This window comes from Vanacampus margaritifer, chromosome 4 (genome assembly GCF_051991255.1).
Source record: "Vanacampus margaritifer isolate UIUO_Vmar chromosome 4, RoL_Vmar_1.0, whole genome shotgun sequence".
Taxonomy (NCBI): domain Eukaryota; kingdom Metazoa; phylum Chordata; class Actinopteri; order Syngnathiformes; family Syngnathidae; genus Vanacampus; species Vanacampus margaritifer.
Genome location: NC_135435.1, coordinates 5,921,217 through 5,946,272, shown reverse-complemented (window position 1 = coordinate 5,946,272; position 25,056 = coordinate 5,921,217). Strand labels below are relative to the sequence as shown.

At 41.5% G+C, this 25,056-nt stretch overlaps 1 protein-coding gene across 3 annotated transcripts in view; it reads left to right on the top strand.

Annotated features, from left to right (window-relative positions):
- The window catches only part of map1aa (microtubule-associated protein 1Aa), a 48,054-nt gene extending 23,803 nt beyond the window's left edge, over positions 1-24,251 (top strand). For all 3 annotated transcript variants that reach the window (XM_077564670.1, XM_077564671.1, XM_077564672.1), the window contains 5 exons: positions 11,662-11,744; positions 12,301-12,441; positions 12,534-19,314; positions 19,413-19,627; positions 21,026-24,251. In XM_077564670.1, coding sequence (XP_077420796.1) covers positions 11,662-11,744; positions 12,301-12,441; positions 12,534-19,314; positions 19,413-19,627; positions 21,026-21,181 — 7,376 coding nt within the window. In that variant the 3' untranslated portion in view covers positions 21,182-24,251. The remainder of the gene's footprint in view (positions 1-11,661; positions 11,745-12,300; positions 12,442-12,533; positions 19,315-19,412; positions 19,628-21,025) is intronic.
- The last annotated feature ends 805 nt before the right edge of the window (positions 24,252-25,056 follow it).

The window sequence follows — 25,056 nt, the reverse complement described above, 5'->3', positions numbered from 1 at the left end:
TGACAGATGACAAACTAATTCCTATACCGTTCTTCGAAGAATATTATGGTTTTAGATCAGATGATATTGTAAACTTGTCAATTAGAGCGAGGCTCTCTGCTTAAAGGACTTGACGGTTCCCTTCATCTCTGTAGGGCATCTGGAGTCCATCCCAGATGATTTGGCATGAGACAGGGTACACCCTGGACACGTCACCAAATAACTTCAGGGCATCCCACATACTGTAGCAAATGCCAATTTTTCACTGCATGGTACCTCCATGGTTTGCTCACTAGTAACCCTTTTTTATTAGCATTAGCTGGTTGGCTGGGATTCATCCCGTTACTGCACATCATGACTAAAAATAAACACACATGCTAACATTAGCCTACTTATGACTAAACTTAAACACACATGATATTTTTAGCTTACCTATTTTCTGTGGCTTAGCATATAGTCCATGTTCCTCAGTCTCTCGACTGATTTAATGCATTAGTAACCCTTTTTTTTTTTTAGCATTAGCTGGTTAGCTGGGATTCATGCCGATACAACACATCATGACTAAAAATAAACACATGTTAACGTTCGCTTACCCACACATGTCCAAAATAAAACACAAATGATAACGTTAGCTTACTCGCTAACTGTGGCTTAGCTTTATTATAGTCCATGTTCCTCAGTCTCTTGATTGATGCGTTTAGTGTACTTTTAATGCTGCACTTTCCCATAGTACAAATTTGAATTATTGGAAAAACGCTCCAAACCGAGTTGCTTCAAGCTGCGCAGTACCACACTACTATGAGGTAGAATTGCAGCCTACAAATCATAATGTCATACTTCTAGTCAATATATTCACATATATTTTCCCTTCTGGACCAGCAATAGTTATGATTGAAGTTATAATTAAATCAAATATAATCAAATTGTTAAAAGAGGCCCCCAAGTTATGTTAATGTTGCTTTCCTTTTAACTCAAACCTCCCTCTTTTTTCTTCTAATTTATACGCTATACACTCAAAAATGTAACAGATCAGTTGTGACTTACTTTATGCAGTTGTATGAGTCAGTGGCTCTCATCTGATGTTGTTTTCAGTGGAAATGCTGAACCTGTTATGTGTTACTGTGTTTTTGTTGTGTATTTACAATAGTTTGGCTGTCAAGGCATCACCTTGCACTGTGATAGTCTGTAGTCTTTAAGAAATGTAGTCTTGGAGATTCACAACTAAATAGCTGAGAACAGGTGACATTTCAGCATGTGAGGCTGCGGTTTGGGATTATGTGGGCCGTGGATGTGCTTGCTGCCAGCTCAGAGGATGGAGGCTGCAAAGCACTCCGCATCATGCTCCACAAGCACGAATGTGTAGGCTTCTTTAGCTTTTGATTGATTCCTTTAAACACCCACACACTCATAGACATCTCGCTTACATTTTTCAGGTAGAGGGAAATGTTTCTTCTGCATCACTTTCATTTGAGAGATTCACTGAAACAAGAAAATATTTGTATAATCATCTGTTTGACAGAATTGTTCGCAATGATAAGATACTCAGAATCACAATCATCTGTATTCCCCAAGTATGTACAAAAACAAAAGGTAGTATGAGGCACTCAAGTATTGCAGAACAAGTACAATAACACAAAAATAATATTTAGGCTGTGACAGATAAGTACAGAGTCTTTATGTAATGTAAATGTGCCATTAGAGCTGTAGTAATTATGTGGCAATGATACATAAGTCCTTGAGCACTTGAAGTGTCCTTAGGTGTGGAATATTCATCAACAGTCAGCAGTTGTCAGCAGTTGTATATGTGGAGAAATGAAGCTACAATAATCACTATTGCAATATTGTCACACAGGGATGTGAGTCACCTGTTTAAGTTAATGGCAAAGGGGGAAAAAGCTAGTGGAATCTCTGCTGGGTTTTTTTGTGCATAGCTCGATAGCGCCTACCTGAGGGAAGGAGTTGGAAGAGGTGGTGACCTGGATGGGAAGGGTCCAAGAGAATTTTGCCTGCCCTTGTCTTGGTTTTTGCAGCATGCAAATTCCCGAGAGTGGGAAGGGGGATTGAACGCAGCAACGGTAATTTCTTCGACAAGTGTGTGGGATTGAGCACATAATCACTTGTGTCACTTCTGTTAACCCACCTTTAACTCATGGTGGCAATATACAAATTTATTCCATTACATTTACTTGAATAACCTTTGTAAAAAATAAAAAATACTTCTAAGTGTAGTTTTACCACAAAATACTTTTTACTTTTACTTGAGTAGATGTGTAAAGAAGAAACACTACTCTTACTCCGCTATATTGGACTGCACTAGAGTGTTTACCTCCATTTCATACATTAGATTTACCGTATTTTTATGGCCATAAGGCGCACCTAAAAGTCTTCAATTCTTTTTTTTTTAATCGACGGCGCGCCTTATAATGAGATGCACCTTTTGTGTGCACAGAGTTCCAAAATCTGTAAATGTTGTTGTACGACTTCGGTAAGCTTGACTGTGTGGGAGGCATTTCCGTGGACACATTGTGTATATCAGGAAATGTGGACTGGTTGAGTACTGGCAGGCATGATGAAAACCCGAAAGAGTCAAATGCAAGATGACGTCTCGGTGCTTTTGCTTTAAGAAACTGCCACCAATGGTGATTATACTGGGAGGCAGCGCCGAGCGAGTTACACCACTATTTGTGCATGCTTGGGCTAACGTGTCTACTTGCACTGTTGTTCGAGCTCAAAAAGTTATATATATATATATATATATATATTTTTTTAAATTTATTTTATGATTTGAAGAGGCCAGCATCTACACATAATGTTATGTTTTTGGCTGTCTGAAGACCTTGTTTTTTTAAAATAAATCCCACTTCATGTTCAAGCAGTTACTCAGTATTTTAGTATTCTTTCCAACAAATTCTTTTTTACTTGTACTTGAGTGAGTTTTTTGATGACTACTTTCTACTTTTACTTGAGTAGTATTATTTTTGAAGTAACGCTATTCTTGCTTGAGTACAAATTTTGGCTACACTACCCACCTCTGAAAGTAATAGAGAAAACAATAATGCCAAAACAGCTAGTCTAATACAACACCATAATTAATATTTTCACAATGAGGAGCCATGATTAGTCAGTGATTTAATGCAGGTTTACCTGTATGTTTACAATCAGGTTTACTAAAATCCTGGAATTTTTGCGACGCTAAATATGTATTGCAAAATTGTTCACTCCCACTGAAATGAGCTGGAAAAAACTACTTATCACTGGCATTGGGCCAAAACCTTGTATCTTCAGAATCCTCACTTTCCAGGTGACCCCCAAAACGACAAGTTTGCACAACCATTTACATTGCATCATCAAAGAGAGCAAGCCTTTTTCAACACTTTAGATTGGTCAATAATTCGTAAAAATGACACCCAGACGTGTGGACTGACCAAAGGTATAGTATTTTCATCTAGACATTTCCCAAATGTTTTGACTTAGTAGGTTTTGGCCCGATGGCAAGTGATATGTAGATGAAAAGGTGCGGCAAGACTCTTGGGCCACTTGGGTACAGGTTATTGCTGAAAATATGTCTGTTAGTTTACTGTAGCTTTTTCTGAGCAAACTGAGCAGGAAAAGAAAAGATTTTTTTCTTTTTACCAGAATTTACCATTTCTTAACTATGACAGCGTATTAGGGCCACAATATATTTTTTTAGAATGAATCCGTCTCCATCCTGCCTTTTCATTTTATAAACACTGTCCCATTAACCACCAACAAATCCTCACATGATTAGACTATAGCTACGCTACGTGTATTTCTCGTAAGTTTCTGAGTTTTTCTCTCGCAAATCTGCCACTTCATAAACTCGCAAATTTAAGATTTTTTCTCTCGCAAATTTGCGAGTTTATAAAGTGGCAGATTTGCGAGAGAAAAACTCAGAAACTTACGAGAAATACACGTATCGTAGCTATAGTCTAATCATGTGAGGATTTGTTGGTGGTTAATGGGACAGTGTTTATAAAATGAAAAGGCAGGATGGAGACGGATTCATTCTTAAATTTAAACTACTCATCATTCACCGCAGCCAGAGCGACAACACTTCCTGATCCCCTATCAGCTTTCCAATCAGATGCTAGCATACCATAGGTAAATGCAAGTGAATGACGGATAGCAGCAGATTCGACACATCAATTTAGATACTTGTACAAAAATACCTAAATGTATGAATGTGTAAATAATAATTCTGGAAACATAAATGTACAAGTAAATATACATTTTAACAAATTAACTTAAATGCTTGATCGTCCGTGTGTGGACTTTCGCAAAGCGAGGCGTCTTTGTCGCTGGCCAGTGGCCGTACACAACAGTCCAAAGAGCGAATGCTTAACATGATATGGTTAATCTATGCTAAAGCAATTACTATCTCCTTATTTGGAAACCCAACCAAAAAGTATTGGCACAAACAGTCCAGTAGTGCGCTACGAGTATTTCTCATAAGTTTTGGATTTTTTTTCTCTCGCAAATTTGCCATTTTCTAAACTTGCAAATTTTCCACTTTATAAAGTCTCAAATTTGCGAGAGAAAAAAATCGTACATTTGCGAATTTATAAAGTGGCAAATTTGCGAGTTTTATTCTCTGAATATTGCCCCCGCCCTCTAAAAATATAGATATTTATATGTGGCCCTAATACGCCGTCGTACTTTACAAAATGCAATCTCTGCTTTTATGGTGTTTGTGAGGCCTCAAGACTGAAGCAAGTGCACAGGACCACTATTTGTATATTTTTGAATATTATCAGAATATTTACGTTTGACGGACAAAATTTAAATATTTGCAATAAAAAAAACGATAACAGAATATATTCTATTTGTATATTTTGTGTAAAATCTAGTCCTGGTTTTTTTTTAAGAACAGTGATGATTCTGCTAGTGATGATGTTAGTAACATCATCACTACCACCATATATAATAACACCATTCTTTTGAGCCTCATCTCATAAATCCAGTAGGCCTGCTTCTACCAGATCCAGTTAATTATGATAAGAAAAGCAATAAAGAATATTAGATTGCATCGAACTCGCGTTGACCACTTTGTCTCCCCATGTAGGCGAAGCGTACCATTCATTCAGTCTGACACCAAATAATATTTGTTGTCATCGTTTCATTGTATTCCCTTATTACTAATGAGACAAACCTTATCACAATCCATTAATAGTGTGTGGTTTTGCGCCAGATGATTAAACAGTGTTTTTGTTTCCATAATGACGGTAAGAAAAGTGTTGGCAAAGAAGAGGCTGTACAAGAGATTATTCTTGCTAATAATTAGAATTGGAGGGCTGTGAAGCGTTTTATAGGCTTCTCAGCCTTCATGGCATTTGGCAAATGTAGCTGAGCTTTACAACAACATTGATGTGATAGTAATCTTGGCACTTTTTGTTCCGAGCTGATATATTGGGGGACGGCTTGCAGGGTATTGAATATACACACATAGTCTAATAAAATCAAAAATATATGGTCTATAATTAAATTTAGGCACAATTTATTGTTCAATTAACCTGCACGCATGTTTTTGGAATGTGGGAGGAAACTGAGTACCCTAAAAAAAGCCATGTTGGCAGAAGGGGAACATGCAAACTCCACACAGTAAGGCCAGAGCTCGGATTGGAACCCACAATCTCTCTCAACTGTGAGTTGGATGTGCTAACCATGTCGACCAAAATAGAAAATGAGTCTGTATTTACATTTTTCACCGTAAATTATTCAATGCCAGCCATTTTAGAAAATTTCAAAATGTTCACTATCCATACGATATTATGTTCAATAATTATACATAAACAGAATCTGCCAAATGACAGAATAGACTCTCTCCTGTGTGCCTTGTCCCGTTCTTTTATAATCGACAGTAAAAAAAAAAAAATGTAGGTTGCATAAAATGCAGCCATTACTCCCATGGACTCTCAAACTGTGTTTATTATGTATAAAATGGGACAATGATGTCATCTTCTGGTGGTTGTGCATCAGTAAAGTTGCTTCCAAGTTTGACATTTACAGTGGTGTATAACCTCGTTGGGAAAAAAAATTTGACAAGTGTACTTGTCAAAGGCAATGAATGATTAATTGAAACTTTGGTTTTCAAAGCTTTGAATTATGCTTCAATCAATTCCACACAGAGGCATGCCCAACCAGGGTCTGGAAGCAAACCAAATTGAGGAGGAGTGCATGTTACAACTTGTGCTGAAATTTGTAAACACAAATCTTTACTGAGATTTTCATTTTTCAATTTGCTGACATAATTTGACTAGTTGCTCAAACCTCAAACAGAATTGTTGCTCATCCATGTCATAGTAATATTTGAGAATACACAGCTACAAATGACAAAAATAAACATGCCAACCAACATGAACTGGGTCCATCAATCACATGGTAAATACAGGAGACTTCATTCTACTCCTTTATTGTTTTGTAGCAATCTCACTCTGACTTATGTGTTAAAGGGACTATGTTGAAGTGGAAAACCAACTGTACATCCTTGTTGGGAAACACCAGCCAGACAGATTAGGGCGGTGAGATGAACTGAACTGGTCCCAATGTGGCTTTTAACACCAATCACAAATATTGCAGTTTTATTGACATTAGTATTGGCTAGATACCAGCTCAGTTGTGACAGTTTCAAATTATGTGACAAGTTTACAGCACTGTTCTGGAACGTTATGTAATGAGTGGAGTAAAGACTAATGTTGCATCATCATCATATGTTAAAAGGGTGGATGTTATTGTGTACCAAGGTTACACACTGGATTTTCGTTTTGACTTTTGTTTTTGAAGTTTAGTTACATTAATTAGTCTTTAGAGTAAATTTGTTAGTCTTTTTTTAAAATTCTTTAGTTTAACTTTTTGATTATTATTTGTTTTGTTTGAATAGTTTTAGTACCGCTCCGTATTAGTTTGAGGCTTTTATATACGGAGTATTTGTCGAGTGCAAGATTATTATTATTTTTTTTAAAAAGGTCACTAAGTATTGTGTAATAAAGTAAACTACAATTCTCCAATGAGGGACCAAGCTACAGATGACACCAATACCAAAATACATACATTTAAAACAAACCCTAAAAGCTCATGTACAATATTAATTGACGAAAAGGGAGGCAAATGCATTTGTGATACAACATCCATGATAAGTTATCAATAAAGCACATATCACAGGCCACACCAAATGGTGAATGATATTTTATTTGACACACAATAATAAGACCTCATTTAAACAAGAAAATATCACAAGGAGTAACAATTAAAGAAACAAACTTTGTCTGATGATGCCTCAAGATGAATTGTAAGCGCAACGTCATCCTCAAAACGGACCAGCAAAATGTTGTTAAATTGCCAATCTCTAGTTGTCATTATGTACCTGTGCTTTTTTGATGGTGATTTAAACAAACTTTCTCCCAATTTGATTAACGGCTGTGCAAACTGAGATTTTCAGTACACCACAGAGAATAATTGATCTACAAATACAAATTGGATCACAGTTTGTTTACTCCCCTGTCCTGTTGAACAATGGCTGCTCATTGTTTTTCAGAGATTAGTACTGTACAATATTTCTCTTAACGACCATTTTGATGAAGTTTTTTTTTTTAAATCAAATGTAAATAATGATGCCATTGTTTTCAGTGGAAAGAAGCAGTCAAATATTTCAAGCTAAATTTAGCTGGCATTAGACGTGACTGCATTTATGTGATACTCCTGCTTGTGCTCAGTTCCGATAGTATGTGATGCTGCGTGCGTACTGTCATGCAGCATAAGCCATCCCTCCCTCTTGCAGAAATGCTGCAATGCGTCTCCCTCAGCCAAGACTGGGTCAGTGTAACTCAGTTTACAGAGACAGCCACATCAGTGTCCCCATGGCAACAGCCAATGAGCGTATTTTTAATGGGCTTAGGATAACACCAGCGGAGAAATAAGAAGAGGAGTTGGGGAAGGGTGGGTGGTTTCTCATATGCTTTGTAGGGTAATTGTGATGACATATGCTGAAGTACATATAGGGAAGGATTACTAACCTGTTCTGTGTCTACTTGCATCCATATAGCACACTATTGTTGGAGCCCCAGAACTTTACTTAGATACTTTCTATGTGCGTCGTCAATCTATATGAGTCATTTTGTTATTGTCTGTCCATGATAGTAGCATACATCATTATTGTCAAAGGTGGCAAAAGTATGTAGAAGTAATGATAAGTCATCATTAAAATTATTATATAGACCAGTGGCTTTTAACCTGAGTTTAAATGAAGTAGGGCTGGGCAATGTGGCCTAAAAATAAAGTCTCAATTTTTTTTCAGTCATTCAGGACGATTACGATTTTAATCGGTTTTAATCTAATAAACCCAACACATGTTTATTTAAAGGTTTCATTCATTCAAAAATAATTCCTGTGCAAAATGTTCAGACAACAATTGTCATGTCTGGGTAGAGCTGGCTTTGGTTTAGGGCCCCGATTGGTTCTGAGTGGATGCCTGCCCTTCCGCAGGCTGACCAATCCGGGCCCTCAGCCACTTGTGCCTGGCCCCAGGTGTGACTAATCCCCTAATTAGTGTGGGTGCATTTAATTCCCGGGTGGTGATCAGTCCCTTGTGGGATCATTGCCATTGTCACGGTCACCCCCGGAGTTTGTGCTGTCGTTTTTGATTTTGAGTTATACAATAAAAGACAACAGTCTAACCCGCACTCCTGCCGTGGTTCTCCTGCCTCCCTGCCTTTTGGGTCCTCTACGCCACACATCGACAGTCACCACACCATTCCGTGGACGCATCGTGACAGAATGATCCCACCATAAACGGACCCAGCGGATCAAGAGGCAGGTACCGTTCCTGTTTTGGCGGTGCGCATGCAGCGCCCGCTTCCAGTTTCCAGCGGCGCGTGGGGAGCGCCTGTGGCCAGTTCTGGCGGCGCTCGTGCAGCGCTTGTTGCCGATGTTTCTGGCGGCGCTCGTGTAGCGTCTGTTGCCAGTGTTTCCGGCGGCGCTGATGGCAGCGCCCGTGCCGATGTTTCTGGCGGCGCTCGCGGAGCGCACGTTGCCAGTGTTTCCGGCAGCGCTGATGGCAGTGCCCTTGCCGATGTTTCTGGTGGCGCTCGCGGAGCGCACGTTGCCAGTGTTTCCGGCGGCGCTGGTTGAGCGCCCGTTGCCAGTTCTGGCGGCCCCCGTACAGCGCCCGCTTCCAGTTCCGGCGGCGTACGTCCTGCGCTGCAGCCCCTGGCATCATCGCCTGAGCCGCTGCAGCCCCTGGCATCATCGCCTGAGCCGCTGCAGCCCCTGGCATCATCGCCTGAGCCGCTGCAGCCCCTGGCATCATCTGCCTGTGCCGCTGCAGCCCCTGGCATCATCTGCCTGTGCCGCTGCAGCCCCTGGCATCATCTGCCTGTGCCGCTGCAGCCCCTGGCATCATCTGCCTGTGCCGCTGCAGCCCCTGGCATCATCGCCTGTGCCGCTGCAGCCCCTGGCATCATCGCCTGTGCCGCTGCAGCCCCTGGACTCTACGCCGGAGCCTTCATCCGGGTCCCACTACAGACGGTGACTTTGTTTAGGACGTCTGGGATCCGTCCCTTAAGGGGGGGGTACTGTCATGTCTGGGTAGAGCTGGCTTTGGTTTAGGGCCCCGATTGGTTCTGAGTGGATGCCTGCCCTTCCGCAGGCTGACCAATCCGGGCCCTCAGCCACTTGTGCCTGGCCCCAGGTGTGACTAATCCCCTAATTAGTGTGGGTGCATTTAATTCCCGGGTGGTGATCAGTCCCTTGTGGGATCATTGCCATTGTCACGGTCACCCCCGGAGTTTGTGCTGTCGTTTTTGATTTTGAGTTATACAATAAAAGACAACAGTCTAACCCGCACTCCTGCCGTGGTTCTCCTGCCTCCCTGCCTTTTGGGTCCTCTACGCCACACATCGACGGTCACCACACCATTCCGTGGACGCATCGTGACAACAATAATGTATACCGATTCTAAATCTGTTTTAACATAAACTTAACATTCATAGTTAGCAAAATCACAACTCACAATAACATCTGGATGTAACAGAACATAAGAACAATAGCTTTTAATACTCCAGAAGACAAAATTTGATTTCACGATTTAGCAAATGTTCAACGATTCAATTTTCTAAATGACGATTAATCAAATTAATTCGATTTATTGCCCAGCCCTACATTGAAGCCCAGGGGTTCAGTGAGTCAGTCTCAGGACTCTCAGGGGCTTGGCGGTGGTCAAGACACACATCTGACTCAAATGATTTGTGATGATGATACACACCGCTTGGCCATTATTGGCTGCAGATGATCACGCTAGGTTGCTTGGCCACAGCCGTGTTCTATAAATATCGAGTTGAGTTGAGTGATGGAGTCGGCGTCCTAACTGCATGATTTGCAATGCTAAGTTGAGCAATTCTAGTCCAGCACAACTAGCTATCTAGCAAAACTAAAGGAACACTCCTTTAAGCAGCTCGGAGATGGGGAATACAAGAACACATCATTTTCTCAGTTCAAGGTAAAGAGAGCCAGATTCTCCTCCTGTTACTGAGGGGAAGTGTAGGCAAAGCAGTAGTTGCTTCGGTTTTAGGTCAAATATCGTAAACAAGATGGGAAAATAGTCTAATGGCATCATTATGCTGTCATAATACATCTTGGACAAAAAAAATTGTAAATGGGGACAAATTGAGTAAATGATAAAGAAACAAAACAAAAAGAGAAGGTGAATCGGAGCTGCTGTAACTGTAACTGCTGTGACTTAAGCCTGGTTCACCACACGTGAAGAGAAACAATCACGGGAATAACAGTTTTGAACGTACCGTGTGTGGTGTGTAGCCACATTGCACAATCAACACACCACACACGAGACGAGTTCATTCATGTATGTGACGGGAAATCTCGCAAAAAACATGCAAATCAACAAACATGCAGGACCAGTCACGACACTTCCTGGTTTCCATCCGAAAATGCGGAATAAAAAGAAAAGGCGTTGATAAAGGAGTGTAAATGGGCTCTGTGCGGCGAGGCATTGCTTGCCCTTGATGCTGGCAGCGCGGGTTCGCGTCCCACCCGAAGACCACGTTTATTTGTGTAGCGTGTGTGTGTGCGTGTATAAAAAAGAAAAGGGAAAAAAAGAGTGTAATAGCGCAAGCACGGACTTTCTGCTGCGTTATGACTGTTTTGATTTTGGTTTCCCCACCGGCTTCCTCGCCAGCTCGCTTTCTGATTGGCTACACTTTATTGTCAACCTTCATTGTGTTTTTTCCTCGGGGCACACCACACACGGAGCGAAGTCGGGCCAAAACAATCCAACATGTTGAATATCTCCGATTTCAAGTCAGAGGTTCTTCCAAGCGCAGATATCGGGATGCACCTTGTGTGGTGTCAACACACACGGCAGGATTATCTGTTAAAATGATCGTTTGCGTGTCGGCGCGCCCTTGCGATTGTCGGGAGGGGAAATTCTGGGATAAAATTGGGCCAAATCTCCTGCCGTGTGAACCAGGCGTTTAGAGTTTTAAGGCCTTGGTTGTTGTTATGAACAACTTCCAAATGTCAAAACATAAAGTCAGGAAATTAGTGTATTAATGTGGTTGACAGTCTTTTATAAGTACATTTGAACAATTCACATTACAGCATTAGAGACTTTTTTTTTTTACCTCATCAACTTTTTCTGTGTTCTCACCTTAGGCCAGAGGATTCTCCTGTATCAGAGTGACATCCTTGAGACAGTGGTCTTGGTTAACCCATCAAAAGAGGCAGTTTCTTCAGAGGTGAGCCATACCTGTGCAAGACAAGGATGACTTCACTGATGGTCTTAATTTTTTTTTAATTCAAAATTAATACTTGCTTGTGATAATCAATTATTTCATTAAAACAAGAGACAAAAATATTTCTTCTGAACTGTATTTGTTCTTTTGTGTAATGATGACAATGATCATGATAATAATAAGAATAGAAATGAATGATAATTATAATAATGATAATAACAACACACTTTGTTTTTGGTGCCTTTCATGTCACTCAATTATTGACCTTACAAGCCAACTGACTGTATTGCATTATTCTAGTGCACAAAAGTGCAGTGACAAACTTTGAACTGGAGCGCAATATTCATTTTGCAGTGCTCCTGCGCACTGGTGTACCGCTTATGTGCACTTCTGGTAATGTCCCTTGTGTGAGGCAATCTTGTCAAAATGCAGGCAGCAGACAAAGGAGTCTTGGCCTGTATTCCATATCTTGTCTCTGCCTTTTTGTGTGTGTATGGATATGGCGTGTGTGGTTTAAATTCAGTCAGGTTATGGTGAAATGCCTGTGCACTCTACCCAGGTTCATTCTTTGATTACTGACTTGGCTGGAAATAAACTGCTGATCCTGAGTGGGCAGAGCTCTGACCAGGGAGGCGACATCTTTCTGCAAGGTGGGGCCTTTACCTGGCAACACTTCTCTGATATCCTCTCCAACACTGAAGTAAGAACAATTTGACTTTTTTTCCCCGACTTGACATTGTGACGATAGTTTTTTTTAGACTGTTTCTTTTGCCTCCATGCGCATGTTTCTAGGTGGTAGCAGTCCTTTCCAGGGCCTCCCCAGAGCAGCCATCAAGGCTTACTGTTTCCTGTCAAGGAGACGGGAGCTGGTGCTCCCTAGGCCAAAGCCAGGAGCAAGATCTGTTTCTAAATAATTTTGAATACTGCTTGAACCCTGAACCACACCTTCCCAACATGGAAGGAGTGACAGCGTTTACAGATTATGTCTTAGAGACAGTAGATGTGCCCTCACCCTTTGAACTTTTAGAGCCCCCAACTTCTGGAGGATTTCTGAAACTGTCCAAACCTTGCTGCTACATCTTTCCTGGAGGGAGAGGAGACTCTGCTTTGTTTGCTGTCAATGGGTTTAACATCCTGGTGGATGGTGGGTCTGACAGAAAGTCTTGCTTCTGGAAGCTGGTCCGGCACCTTGACAGGATTGACTCTGTTCTGCTCACCCATATTGGAGCAGACAATCTTCCTGGCATTAATGGCTTGTTCCAGAGAAAGATTGCAGAGCAGGAAGAGGAGGGAAACCAAGGATCTGGTTCAAGCAGCAATGGTGAGTCGATGAAGAACCTAATATCCCCTGAGCTTGGGATTGTATTTTTGAACGTCCCTGAGAAGCTTCGGGTGCCAGAGTCAACTCTGAAAGCGAAACGAAGCATTGAGGAAGCATCTCTCACACTGCAGTACCTCAATAAACTTGGTATTACACCAGAACCACTTCACAGGGCAGTGAGTAACACCATTGAACCCATCACACTCTTTCATAAACTTGGAGTTGGTAAGTTAGACATGTATGTGCTAAACCCTGTCAAAGAGAGCAAAGAGATGCAGTTTCTTATGCAAAAATGGGCTGGGAACAGTAAAGCCAAGACTGGTATTCTGATGTCTAATGGAAAAGAAGGAGAAATATCTGTTCCCTATTTGACATCGGTTACTGCCCTTATTGTTTGGATTCCTCACCGTCCTACAGAAAAGATTGTCAGGGTGCTCTTTCCTGGAAATGCACCGCAGAATAAAATATTTGAGGGCCTTGAGAAGCTAAAACACCTCGACTTTCTGAGATACCCAGTAGCTACTCAAAAAGACTTATCTTCTGGTCCACTACTGCCCATTATCAAACAGACAAAAATGAAATCAAGAACTGACAGCAAAGAGAGTCTCAAAGCATCACCGAAACCAAACTCAAAAATGGCTAAGAAAGACGTTCTTGCACAGGAAGATGGGTCCAAGAGTGAAACTACAAAAGAGAATAAAGTGGAAAAGAAAGAGGAGAACAAAATGAAAAGTCAAAGTCTGAAGGCTACCAAACAACAGAAAAATAGTGAGGCTGCCCCTGTGACAGGAAAATCAGAGAAGAAGAAAATATCTAGGGAGAAAAGTGGCAAAATGGACAAAACTTCCCGAATGGATGAAAAGAAAGACAAGGAGAAGAAGGAAATTAAGAAAGACAAGATAAAGAAGGATGAAAATATAAGAAAAGAAGAGAAGGAAAAGAAAGAGCTCAAAAAGAAGGACATAAGCAAGCCAGAATTGAGAAAAATTATGAAACCTGACCTAAAACCACTCACTCCTGAAGTGAGAAAAACTTTACACAAAGTCAAGACTCAGACTAAAACCAAGACAGAAAAAAATACAGCCGGTAAGGAGCATGGAAATGGTAAAAAGCTAATCCCAGAGAACCTCCACGAAGAGGTCGCAGCAGCAGCTCTTGCAGACAGGTCCATTGCATCTTCCCCTGAGGACCTTACTGAGGACTTTGAGGCTCTGAAACAAGAAGAGCTGTCCAAACCCAAGAGCGGTGCAATCCAGATATCTGAGGTATCACTTCACAAAGATACCAAAGTTTCTAAGTCATTTTCTCCTGAAGACAAAATGACATCATTTTGTACTAATACAGAGACTGTTTCATCCACCTTCTCTGAGAAAACAGATGAACACAATACAGACAAGAAAACTTCAGAACAGATTAAATCTCTTCAAAGGAACGATTCAAACAGTGGTATTTACAAGAAATATGAAGAGAAGACATATGAAGATTATAGCAAATATTCAGGAAAGGATGGCCTAAAAGACATATCAAAGAGGAGTGATAGCTCAGAGGATGATGATGATGTAATTGAAAAAGCTGAGTTTGAAGGAACAGAAGATGATTCATTTATCAAATCTAAAGCACAGGAAATTCAAAAAGAGAGCGCTGGAAAAGAACTGGAAGACAACCCAATCACACAACTGACCCTATCCACTGCAGCACTGCCTGGACAAGGAGTAGTAGCATCGGCCTCAGAGCCATTCTCCTTTATCCAAGATGAAACCATCCCTGGTTACTCTGAGACTGAACAGACCATCTCTGATGAGGAGATCCATGATGATACAGAAGAGAGAATGCCACAATTAAGATATAGTGTAGGATCTTATGGCGTCTCAGTTGCTGATGTCCCTAGAACCTTGGACTCTATGCACAATTTGAAAGAGATGAAAAGCTCTGCTGTGTCTGACGTTGTAGATGTCAAACCCAAAGCCCTTGTGGGAGGTCAGGAGCCTGAGATTGCATCATACACTTCTGTCATTACAGCTCCTCTTGCAGAGGAGGAACACATATCGTCTGCCACATCCATAACAGAATATGACAAGATGTCCTCATTTGCCACATCTGTAGCTGAAGACCAATCCATAGCGTCTGTTACAGCACCTCAGACTGAAGAAGTTGGAAGGAACTCCCTGCTTCTTGATACCATCAACAATGTACCGTTACATACAGAAGGCACCCAAGGAAAGGACTATCTCCATTCTGCAGGAACCATTTCCCCCACCTCCTCTCTGGAAGACGACAAATGTTTTAAGTCTCCTTCGTCTGATGAGTACCAACCTAACATCCATGAGATGGAGGGTGATGTCAATACCAATGCTGCTCATGATGAAGAAGATGATGAGGATGAAGATGAGGATCAGACTCCAAATGTTGACATCCCACTGGGTAAACTCCAAGAGGGCTATGAACATGCAGCATCCATGCTGCTTAGGGAGAAAGAGAACTCACCCTCAGGTGGATTCGGGATCAGCACTGGAATGCAACCAGTGTCATCAACTCTACCTCTCACCACTGGTTTGGAATCCCATATAAGGCAAGACAGTGATGACAGATGTCCAAGTCCAGATGACAGCACTATGAAGCTGGCTTCACCCACACTGTCAGTGCCTACGAGCAGTGGCTACTCTCCAGCTGAGGAAAAGCACTTAAAGACAGATGAGAAAGATAAAGCAGTGCTCGACCTGAAATGCGACACTCACAAAGTAGAGAAGTCAGTCACTATTTCTGATAATACATCCTTCATTGGACTGCCTGATGACAAAACAATTGAGACATCAGAAGAATCAGAAGAGGACAGTGTGGATGAAGATGACTGTTACACGAAAAAGGATCTTCAGCCAGCTGTTAAGGCTAAACTTATGGAGGCAAAAGAAGGATGCTTTCTGGATGAGGACTTAACAAACGAGGCAAAGACTTCCAAGATACAGACTGACATTGAAACCTTAAACAAGTCTTCAGAAGCAGATGAGAAATCTAAGACACAAATTATATACTCTGATGAGGATGAAATTGATAATTTCCCAACTGGATTAGAATCAAAGTTCTCTCCAACGGATCCAAACAAAGCAGAAGAAACTGCTGAAATAACAGATATGTCTTTCAAAGGACCTGAGAAAAGTGTTCAATTTAGTATCTGTGATTTTCCAGAGAAGGAGACCAAAGAAAAAGCCATCTATATAAGACAAGACACACCTTATGTGCATGGCAAAACATTCTCTTACAGTGACATTTATGATAGCAGACCAAGTTCTGTGGAATCTGATTCATTTCGTCAGGAGTCCTTAGATAACATGGAGAAAGACACTTCAAGGGATGAAATAGGTCTGCCACTACACTCTGTAACAACAACAGACAAGATGTCTGAGAAGGATGAATTTACAGTCTCGTATGGAAAAGAAGCTTCCACTCCATCATTGCACGACTCTAAGAGCACTTCAGCTGTTCCTTTGATCAAAGCGGCCGAAGAAACCGAGCCATTTGAATACACAGGAAGTCGATTTCCTTCAGTGGCAGATAGACCAGAAGCATCTTATACTTCTTTGTCATCAGAAAAAAATCCCTCGTCTTTTCCAGCGCAACTCGACCTCACTAAACCATCAAGCTATTCCTCAATGACAGTGTTCAATGTCGCCAAAGCTGCTGGTCCTGACGATAACAATCAAAGCACATGCTTGGAGATTGATATGCGGAAACTGACAGCTCAGGAAGAAGAAGATTACGATGATGATGAGGTTGTCGATGAAGATGATGAAGAGGAGGAAGATGAAGATGATAAAATCACTGTTCATTCTGACATGGAGAAAGGTGCCAAAGAGAAGTCTGAGAAGGAAGTAAAAAGTGCTGCAAGTGAAACGTTGAGCTCAAATGAGCCAGAATTTGTGGCTTCCATGGCTGGATATGGCTTTAACAGTAAGGGGAAGGTAACGGAAGAAGGTATGTCAGACTCCTCATGCTTGAGTACAAAGTCAAATGTAGGGTCAACAGGTTTCTCTGGCTACTCATCAGAGTTACACCTAGATGAATGGGAACATAAGAAATCACTTTTACCATGTTCGACCACAGACAAAATTAAAGAGGATATTACCTTGAAGTTATCAGAGAGAAGTTTTGACCAGAATGACGGAGATGATCTGGATTTTGACAAACCTCGGTCCCCTGATCACCTGAGCAAGAAATCGCCAGACACAAGCTTTCAGTACACAACTAATACTGCCCCTGGGTACTCCTCTTCCTCTGCCTATAGCTACTCCTCCTCTACTTCAGGCTCCTTCTCTACAAGCCGTCAGCTTGGAGAAGAACTTGAGACACCTGCCTCAGGTGAGCCACTGTTTGAGTACTCCTCCTTTAAAGAAGAACATTCCCCGGTCGTAGACTCTCCCTTCGCCACTTTAGCTGACACCAAAGATAATTATCTTGAAGTGTCTGAGAAACAGATCACCGCTACAACCACAGCGGAGTCTTCCTCTAGCTTAGTCCACTTTTCACCCTTCAGCCCATTTGAGAAAGTCAAACCATTCCCTTTACATTCATCCACTGCTTGTGCTGAAGACAAAAAGGAACACACATCTTCTTTCGGCAGTTCTATGGATAAACGCCCTCAGTCAGACTGCTTCTATAAGCCAGATTGGTCTGAGGTGTCAACTTTGGACTCTGCAAAAGGTTTTCGGGACTCACTAACCATGCACTCTCAAGAAGCAGCACTTACAATTGATAAAGAGGCAGCCAGTGCTGCTTTGTTCGGGGTCACTTCTTCACCACGGCCGGGCACTGAAGGGAAGCATTACTTTGAGGAGACTGACAGCAGCGAAGAAGAGGACGAGGGAGATTATATGCAGGAAATGACTCGAATATCACCCTCCAGTGGTTTCACGGGTACCTTGACATTTACTGACAAGCCTGCTTCCTTAGCTGAAGGTGAAAAGACAAGCAGTGAGCTCCCTGATGTTCTTGGCTCCTACATGCCTTCACCACTTCAAAGGGGAAAGCTAGACCCAGCGAGTGGAACCACAGAAGTCAGGGCAAGCTCAACCCTGCTTGCTGGCGCTGCAGCTAGCGGTGCAGTTGCAGGCACAGCTAGAATGGAGGCTGCTGGAGGCTACAGGAGCTCCTATGAATGGGAAATATCCAAGCCTCAAATAGGGAGGATGCCTGGCGACTCCCCGCCCCATTATCGTCATGACGATGAGTTTGAGGAGGAATGTGAAACAGAGCCAGAGCACCCAGCACGCCCACTTTCTCTCTCATCGACTAATCAGCCGTTTCACTCTCCCTTTTATGCTGATGAGTGCTGCCGACAAGGGCAGGATGAAGATGATGATGATGATGATGATGATGATGATGACAGTGATCAGGATCTTGCTGGTAAAGTACCCAAGGGAGGAGCCTCTCCATATGCAGGGCACACCTCTCCCGGATATTCATCCTGTGAGTACAAGCAACGTAAAAATGACCTTTCACCTTCCTTTATCAACCCGAGTATGCAGCAGCTATGTAGTGACGAAGATGATGAGGATCTAGGTCAGCAAAGTGACCAGTCACAGGAGGGAGATGAACATGACATGTCAGTTAAGAGAAGGGCTCACAAGCAGCCCCACCATCATCTGACCCACAGCAGCTCTTCGCATCAAGCCAGCAGCACATTAGCACGGTTGGGTTTAGCAACCGAGGACACACCGCCGACTTCAATAAGCGAGTCTCTCGCCTCTCAGTCAGACTCTGAGGTGCCTCCAGGCACAGAAGAATACCCGTCAGTCACTGGTGAAGGCAACATTGATTCAGATGAGGATGCAGACTATATGCCTATTGACAAAATATCTGCCACAGGAGAAGGCAGCCATCACCCTGCCTCCCGGAAGAGCCACGATCCAGTTCCCACACCCCAAAAGGATCCTCACCCCCACCCTCCTCACCCTGATGTCTGCATGGTGGATCCAGACTCTTTGGGTAACGGCTCAGTTAAAAAAGATCTGAAAGCTAAAGGCCTGAAGAAAGCTTCTGGGAAAACCAAATCAGCATCCCCAGCCAGGCGCAAACGGTCTCCCTTGCCTGTCAAACAGACGTCATCTCCTCGCAGTGCATCACTGAAAAAGAAGGAAGCGGACAAGAGTTCACGCATGTCTCGCTTGTCGGATGGACAAGGCTCAAAGGATGATGATCTCTCAAGGTCAAGCTACAACCCCGGCAAGGTGCTGGCCAACGGTATCAAGAGCGGTTTGGGTAAGCTAATCATTATGCATGCTCTAGAAAAGTAAAACATTTTGTTTATTTGAGATTATTTCAAAGAAAATGTCTGTTCCTTTCTTATGACCTACTAGGCTCTCAAAAGGCTGCTTCTACATCTCCTATTTATGTTGACATGGCCTACATTCCCAACCACTGCAGCGCCAAGAATATAGATCAAGAATTTTTCAAACGTATCCGCTCTGCATATTATGTGGTGAGCGGGAATGACACTGCAAGTGGTGAACCAAGCCGAGCAGTTCTTGATGCACTGCTGGATGGCAAAGCACAGTGGGGGTCAAATCTTCAGGTAAACTTTCAGCTCTGCATTGTTTTGCCTTTCGTGAAACTTATAGCTGTACACGAATCATAATCACCAGGCTCGTCTTTACCAACAGGTTTACCTGGGTTGGAGCCCAGAGCCTACCGTATTCAAGGGATTACCAGTAAAAAAACAAAACAATTTTTTGGATTTTTCTGTTAATCATTTTACATTCTTGTAGTGGTGGAACGGATCATCATTGATCCGTGATCGGTACGGTCCGGATCAGGCCCAATGTTTGGATTGCGCACGATCCACGGATTGGTTGGTGGAAAATAAACCAAAATGCACGATCACAAGAAAGCATCATGATCAGACCACATTCCCTATAATAGCAGCAGAGGAAGTTAAAACCCCTTGTGTATCACGTAAGCCGCATGTATGGGAGCATTTTGGCAACTAGGGGTGAAATTAGTCCTCAAATTATTGATACAGGATTTGTTTTTTCTGCCTCTTGTCCCGACACCGTTATTCAGACATGTTAAGGAAGCTGGAAACATGCTGTTTGTAACACACAGCCAACACTAAGGCTAACTTCAAAATAAAGTTGACCAAGTTGACGGCATTGCAGCAATGCAAATAGCATTAGTAGACTTTTACTTTAAAGTTCGCGTCGTGCCGTAATGGCTAGCTTGATTTCCCTTTTCGACGTTACAGATTGCCAAGTTGCGTTTATTGACATTACATAGTTGCGAGCAACATCAATGCAATGCTATCCCGAACTCATATTCAATCGCTAATTCAGGCCACTAAGAAACCGCTAGTTAATTACGCCGTCATTGTATGGTATGGCACAAATCTCCGACGTTAGTGGCTAGCAGCTAGCTGTTAGCATTAGCAACGAGTGCCTTGCTGGTAACAGTAAATGAGTTTGACAGCTGGTACCTGGCTTGCTTTCTTTACTCCTTTTTCAAATTTTTGGACCAAGGTTACTTTGTAATTCACTCTCCATGTTTAAAGGAGCTGAACGCAAGTTACCGAGTTTTTGCAGATTTGCGACCCCCTCTGGCGAATGGCGATGATCCAACAAAAGGAGCCACCGGGAGACAAAGGGTCGCACTGCAGTATTGGTGTATTGTTATTTTGACCCACTTGTCTTTTTCCACAGTCGCGGCCACACACTCCCAACACTTCCGCACCACTGTTGCACCACTAGTGAATTCATATATAAGTCCGTGGTTAGTTTTTTTTTTTAATTGGGGGGACAATAGTTGATGGATTACCCTGGGGCCTAGGAGTAGGTAAAGGCGGCCCTGGGCCCAGCCCTAGTTACACCTCTAATTGCTTTTATTTGACACAGTTGATTGATTCAGTATCTTAATCGTCCATCGTGTTGTGAAGTTAAGACCGTTTCAGATGCGAAATCTACAAATGTTTTGTGTTCAGGTGACGCTGATCCCGACTCATGACACCGAAGTGACTCGTGAGTGGTACCAGCAGACGCACGAGCGTCAGCAGGAGCTCAACATCATGGTCCTGGCCTCCAGCAGCACCGTCGTCATGCAGGATGAATCTTTCCCCGCCTGCAAGATTGAGTTCTAGGAATGCTGTCACACGCTTGGCCTCCATAACTGTTTGAATAACTCTTTTCTCATGTCCAATTAATGTGTTTCTCTCACTTTTGTGGTAACTTTATAAAAATACTCAGCAGAATTTCATTTCATTTGTTTTGTTTCATTATTCAGTAAGCTTGTTATGACACAACAATTACACGATGTCCTCCTGACATTATAGTATTTTTGTTGCTATTCAAACAGTTGAAATCTAAGTCGACTTTTTGCACACATTAAGGCCAATATTAATTGTATCTCAGTTTTAAAGTTCTTTTTGCAGTATAGCTGACCAGATTGAAACATTGTGCTGGTAGAAAATGACTATCGTGATCAGTTTTCTCACTTTAATAACAGTTCCAGTGTTTGAACTTTGTGCCTCCAATTGACATTGTGAAATAGAGAATAATATTCAAGTAGAGGCCGCAGTGTCCTTTCAGTGTCTTTCAAATATATTTGCTGTAGCATAGGAAAGATTTGATTCAAACTTCCATATGGTTGTTGACTATTTCTACATTTAAAAGTGATGTGAATTTGACCACTAATTTCTCAGCATTTTTTCCTAGTCTTTGACGTTTGTTTTTCATTTATGTGGTTGATATGCTGATGCGGAAAATTTAAAAGAAGTGCAGCCAGATGTGATTTCTAAAGAAACGGTCAACCAACCAATCCTTGACATTCTGTCTTTATGATAAAGTGCATTTGAAGGAAGACGTTAAACCTCATATCAGCTCCTGCATCTTTAGGATCTTTTTCCAAGGCTGCGTTCAAGGTTGAAGAATGTACAACAATAGAGAGAGAGGTTGTGTTTGCACACTGGACAAGATGTGGGCTGCTGCTGCTGTGATTACTGGGAGATGTGAGACCCATGTGCCTTTTAGTCCTGATGTGCTAGGAGATTGCAAGGGTGGAAATGTGTATTTGTTGTTGAGATTGGACATGAACAGGATTTGACGAGCTGGTCTCAATCATTTTTGTGAGTTTTGTCTGTGACGTGCGTGCACAAAAGGAAACACTGATATTTTGCTGGTAGAGCACTTTTTAAAGCATCGCATCAGTGTTTATGTGATTGATTTCCACGAGCTGCCAGTAAAAAAAAAAAAAAGCACAAATAACAACCAGTGTACAAGAGTGAAAGCAGTCTTACCTATTTAGTTAAATGATAACAAAAATGCATTGGTTTGAAAATCATTTTCAATAAATTTAATGACTTTGCTCTCTATGGAAGAGGATTAGGGCCAGTGAAGAGAAGAAAAAAAAGGTTTGCGGGAATTTGACTTTATTTTCAGAATTCTGACTTTCTGACTTCCCCCCACAATTCATAGCTCTACAACACAGTCAGAATTCTGAGATTAAAGCCAGAATTTTCACTTTAAAGTCAGAATTCTGAGAAAGTGAGAATTCTGAGAATAAAGTGAGAATTCTGCCAAGCTTTTTTTCCCGTCTTTACTGCCCCCAATTCTCTTCCATGATACGATCTCAATCATTAAGACATGATTTTGTTAGATTGTTTTTTAATTTAAATATTTACTCATTCCTCATCTAATTTTGTCCAAAAATTGGCATGGTAGCAAAATAACATTCTAAAAATTCTGCTTCCAACCTCCAAGATTATATAGTTTACGTAATAATCTAGATTGACATTCTACATCTGCAATTTTTATGTGCCATCAGAATGACATTCTGAGGTCGACTTGACAATTTTCTGGAGCACAACGCAAGAGCCTGATGGCAACTTATACATCTGATGAAGGCTCTGTTGATATTGAATTGTCCACAGCAGCTCAACAACCGATGCATGTGATCAGAGACAGTTTGTATGAAAATTTACGACTGCAGTCAACACTTGAATGTTTTCAGGGGAAATGAGGTCAAATATTGGAAACGTAAACAAAAATAAATTTCCTGACATTAAATTGAATAAAACAATTATGCCTCAAACCACATCATTCTGTTTATATTTTCATTTTTTGCAGTGTCAAAATGATACACTGAAAATGTGCATAAAATTGTTTATAGATAAATTTGTGAATTTCTTTTCAAACAGTCATTTAAATGCTTAGTGATTTTTGAATTGGTTTTGTTGGGCTGGATATTTCCTGTATCAATAGATATATTTAATTATAATAATTATTCTTAGTGTATTTTCATTTGATATTGTGGAATTTGTATTATTTCTATTTCAATACCAAGCAAACCAAATGAATTACGAGACCAACACCAATCGCCAGGGTCAACATTTGTAGAGCCACAAGTCTATACAGTTCTTGCTGGATATGAATCTGTTTCCTGTAAGTGGTGTATATACAAGACTTGCATGTACACAAACAGTCTGATTTGAATGTGATGATGCAGATTACCTTTATGTTCTCCGTGGAGGACTTTGAAATCTTCTGGTTGCCTTGTTTACTGCACATCTGACGGCTCACTGTGGCCAGCAGCACATCTCCGAGTCATGAAGGGCACTTTTCAATAAACCAAGTATGCATCATTTAACGCTACATTTATTCCTTTGCGTGAAAGGAAACATTGTCAACAAGTTTAAGATGGTGTTTGTCTGTTTACCCCCTGCAGCCCCGATGGGCAATGTAATCTGTATCTGTAATACTTCTACATTATACAGACTGCTAATAACGATCTACACTATTTGCATATGAGACTGACAGATATGACTTTACTACCTATTATTCATAGTTAAAACATCCACATTTGACCGCTGCATTTTCACAGAATGTGATTTGAGTCCTGCTTTCCTCCACTGAGCAATGCTTGTACATGCATGTACCCTCTGAGTTCTCACAAATTTTAATAGCAGATGAGAAAATAACTTGAAAAGAGAAGTGCTGCTTTACAGTTGAGGTTAGGATGCACATCATGTGAAATGACTGTGTTGTACTGCAAAGAAAGATGTGGGATGTATTTCTTTTCCTTTTTTCCCATCTCCTGTTTTGAGTGCAATATTCTGTTTTACTCTTCAAATGTGTACAAGTAAAAAAATAAACAATAGCTATTGTCAAGGGAAAATAAAGATGAAAACAAATAAAACATCATTTACTGAAGAAAAAAAAGTCTCCCATCTTGTGTTCTTACTGATGGCACGATGTTGTAAATAGTGGGAAAACAGCAAATTAGGCTATATTCAAAGAATAAAGGCTACTATTAGTCACTGAATCATACAGAATTGTTGCATTTTTCCTGGTCATGTCAAGTTTTCTGGCCAGTTATTTACATACCACTAGGGCCAGGCTAAGAACTGGCCCAATTGGTCAATTAACTCAAAATTGCCCTATTCGTATCACATGCACATGAGTTTGAATGACAAGCAAGGAATATGCCCAAGGACAGAGCTGACAGGAAGAGAACAGGAAGTCAGACAGACAATGAGGAAATTAAAAACAATCGTAATAAGTTGTTTACTTTTCACCACAAAATGTTTTGCTTTCGACTCAATACTCTTCATTAAAAGCCTACATCCATTTATTTTCTTATGAGAAAAGAGCCACATTATCTGCAAAACGTAGAGATGCAATACTGAGGACACCAAAATGGATACCCTCAACACCTTGGCTGCGCCTAGCAATTCTGTCCATTAAGGTTATGAACAGATTGACTGATAAAGGACAGCCTTGGTGGAGCCCAAATCTCACTGGAAGCGAATTTGAGTTACTGCAAGCAATGCTGACATTAACATTGACTGACATTGGTTGTACAGGGGCTGAACAGCCCGTACTAGGACGTCGTGTACACCATACACCTGGAACACCCCCAACAAGATCCCCTAGGGGACACGGTCAAATGCCATTTCCAAGTCCACAAAACACAGGAAGTTGTTGGCCTAACTCCCATGGACCCTCAAGGACCCTGCCA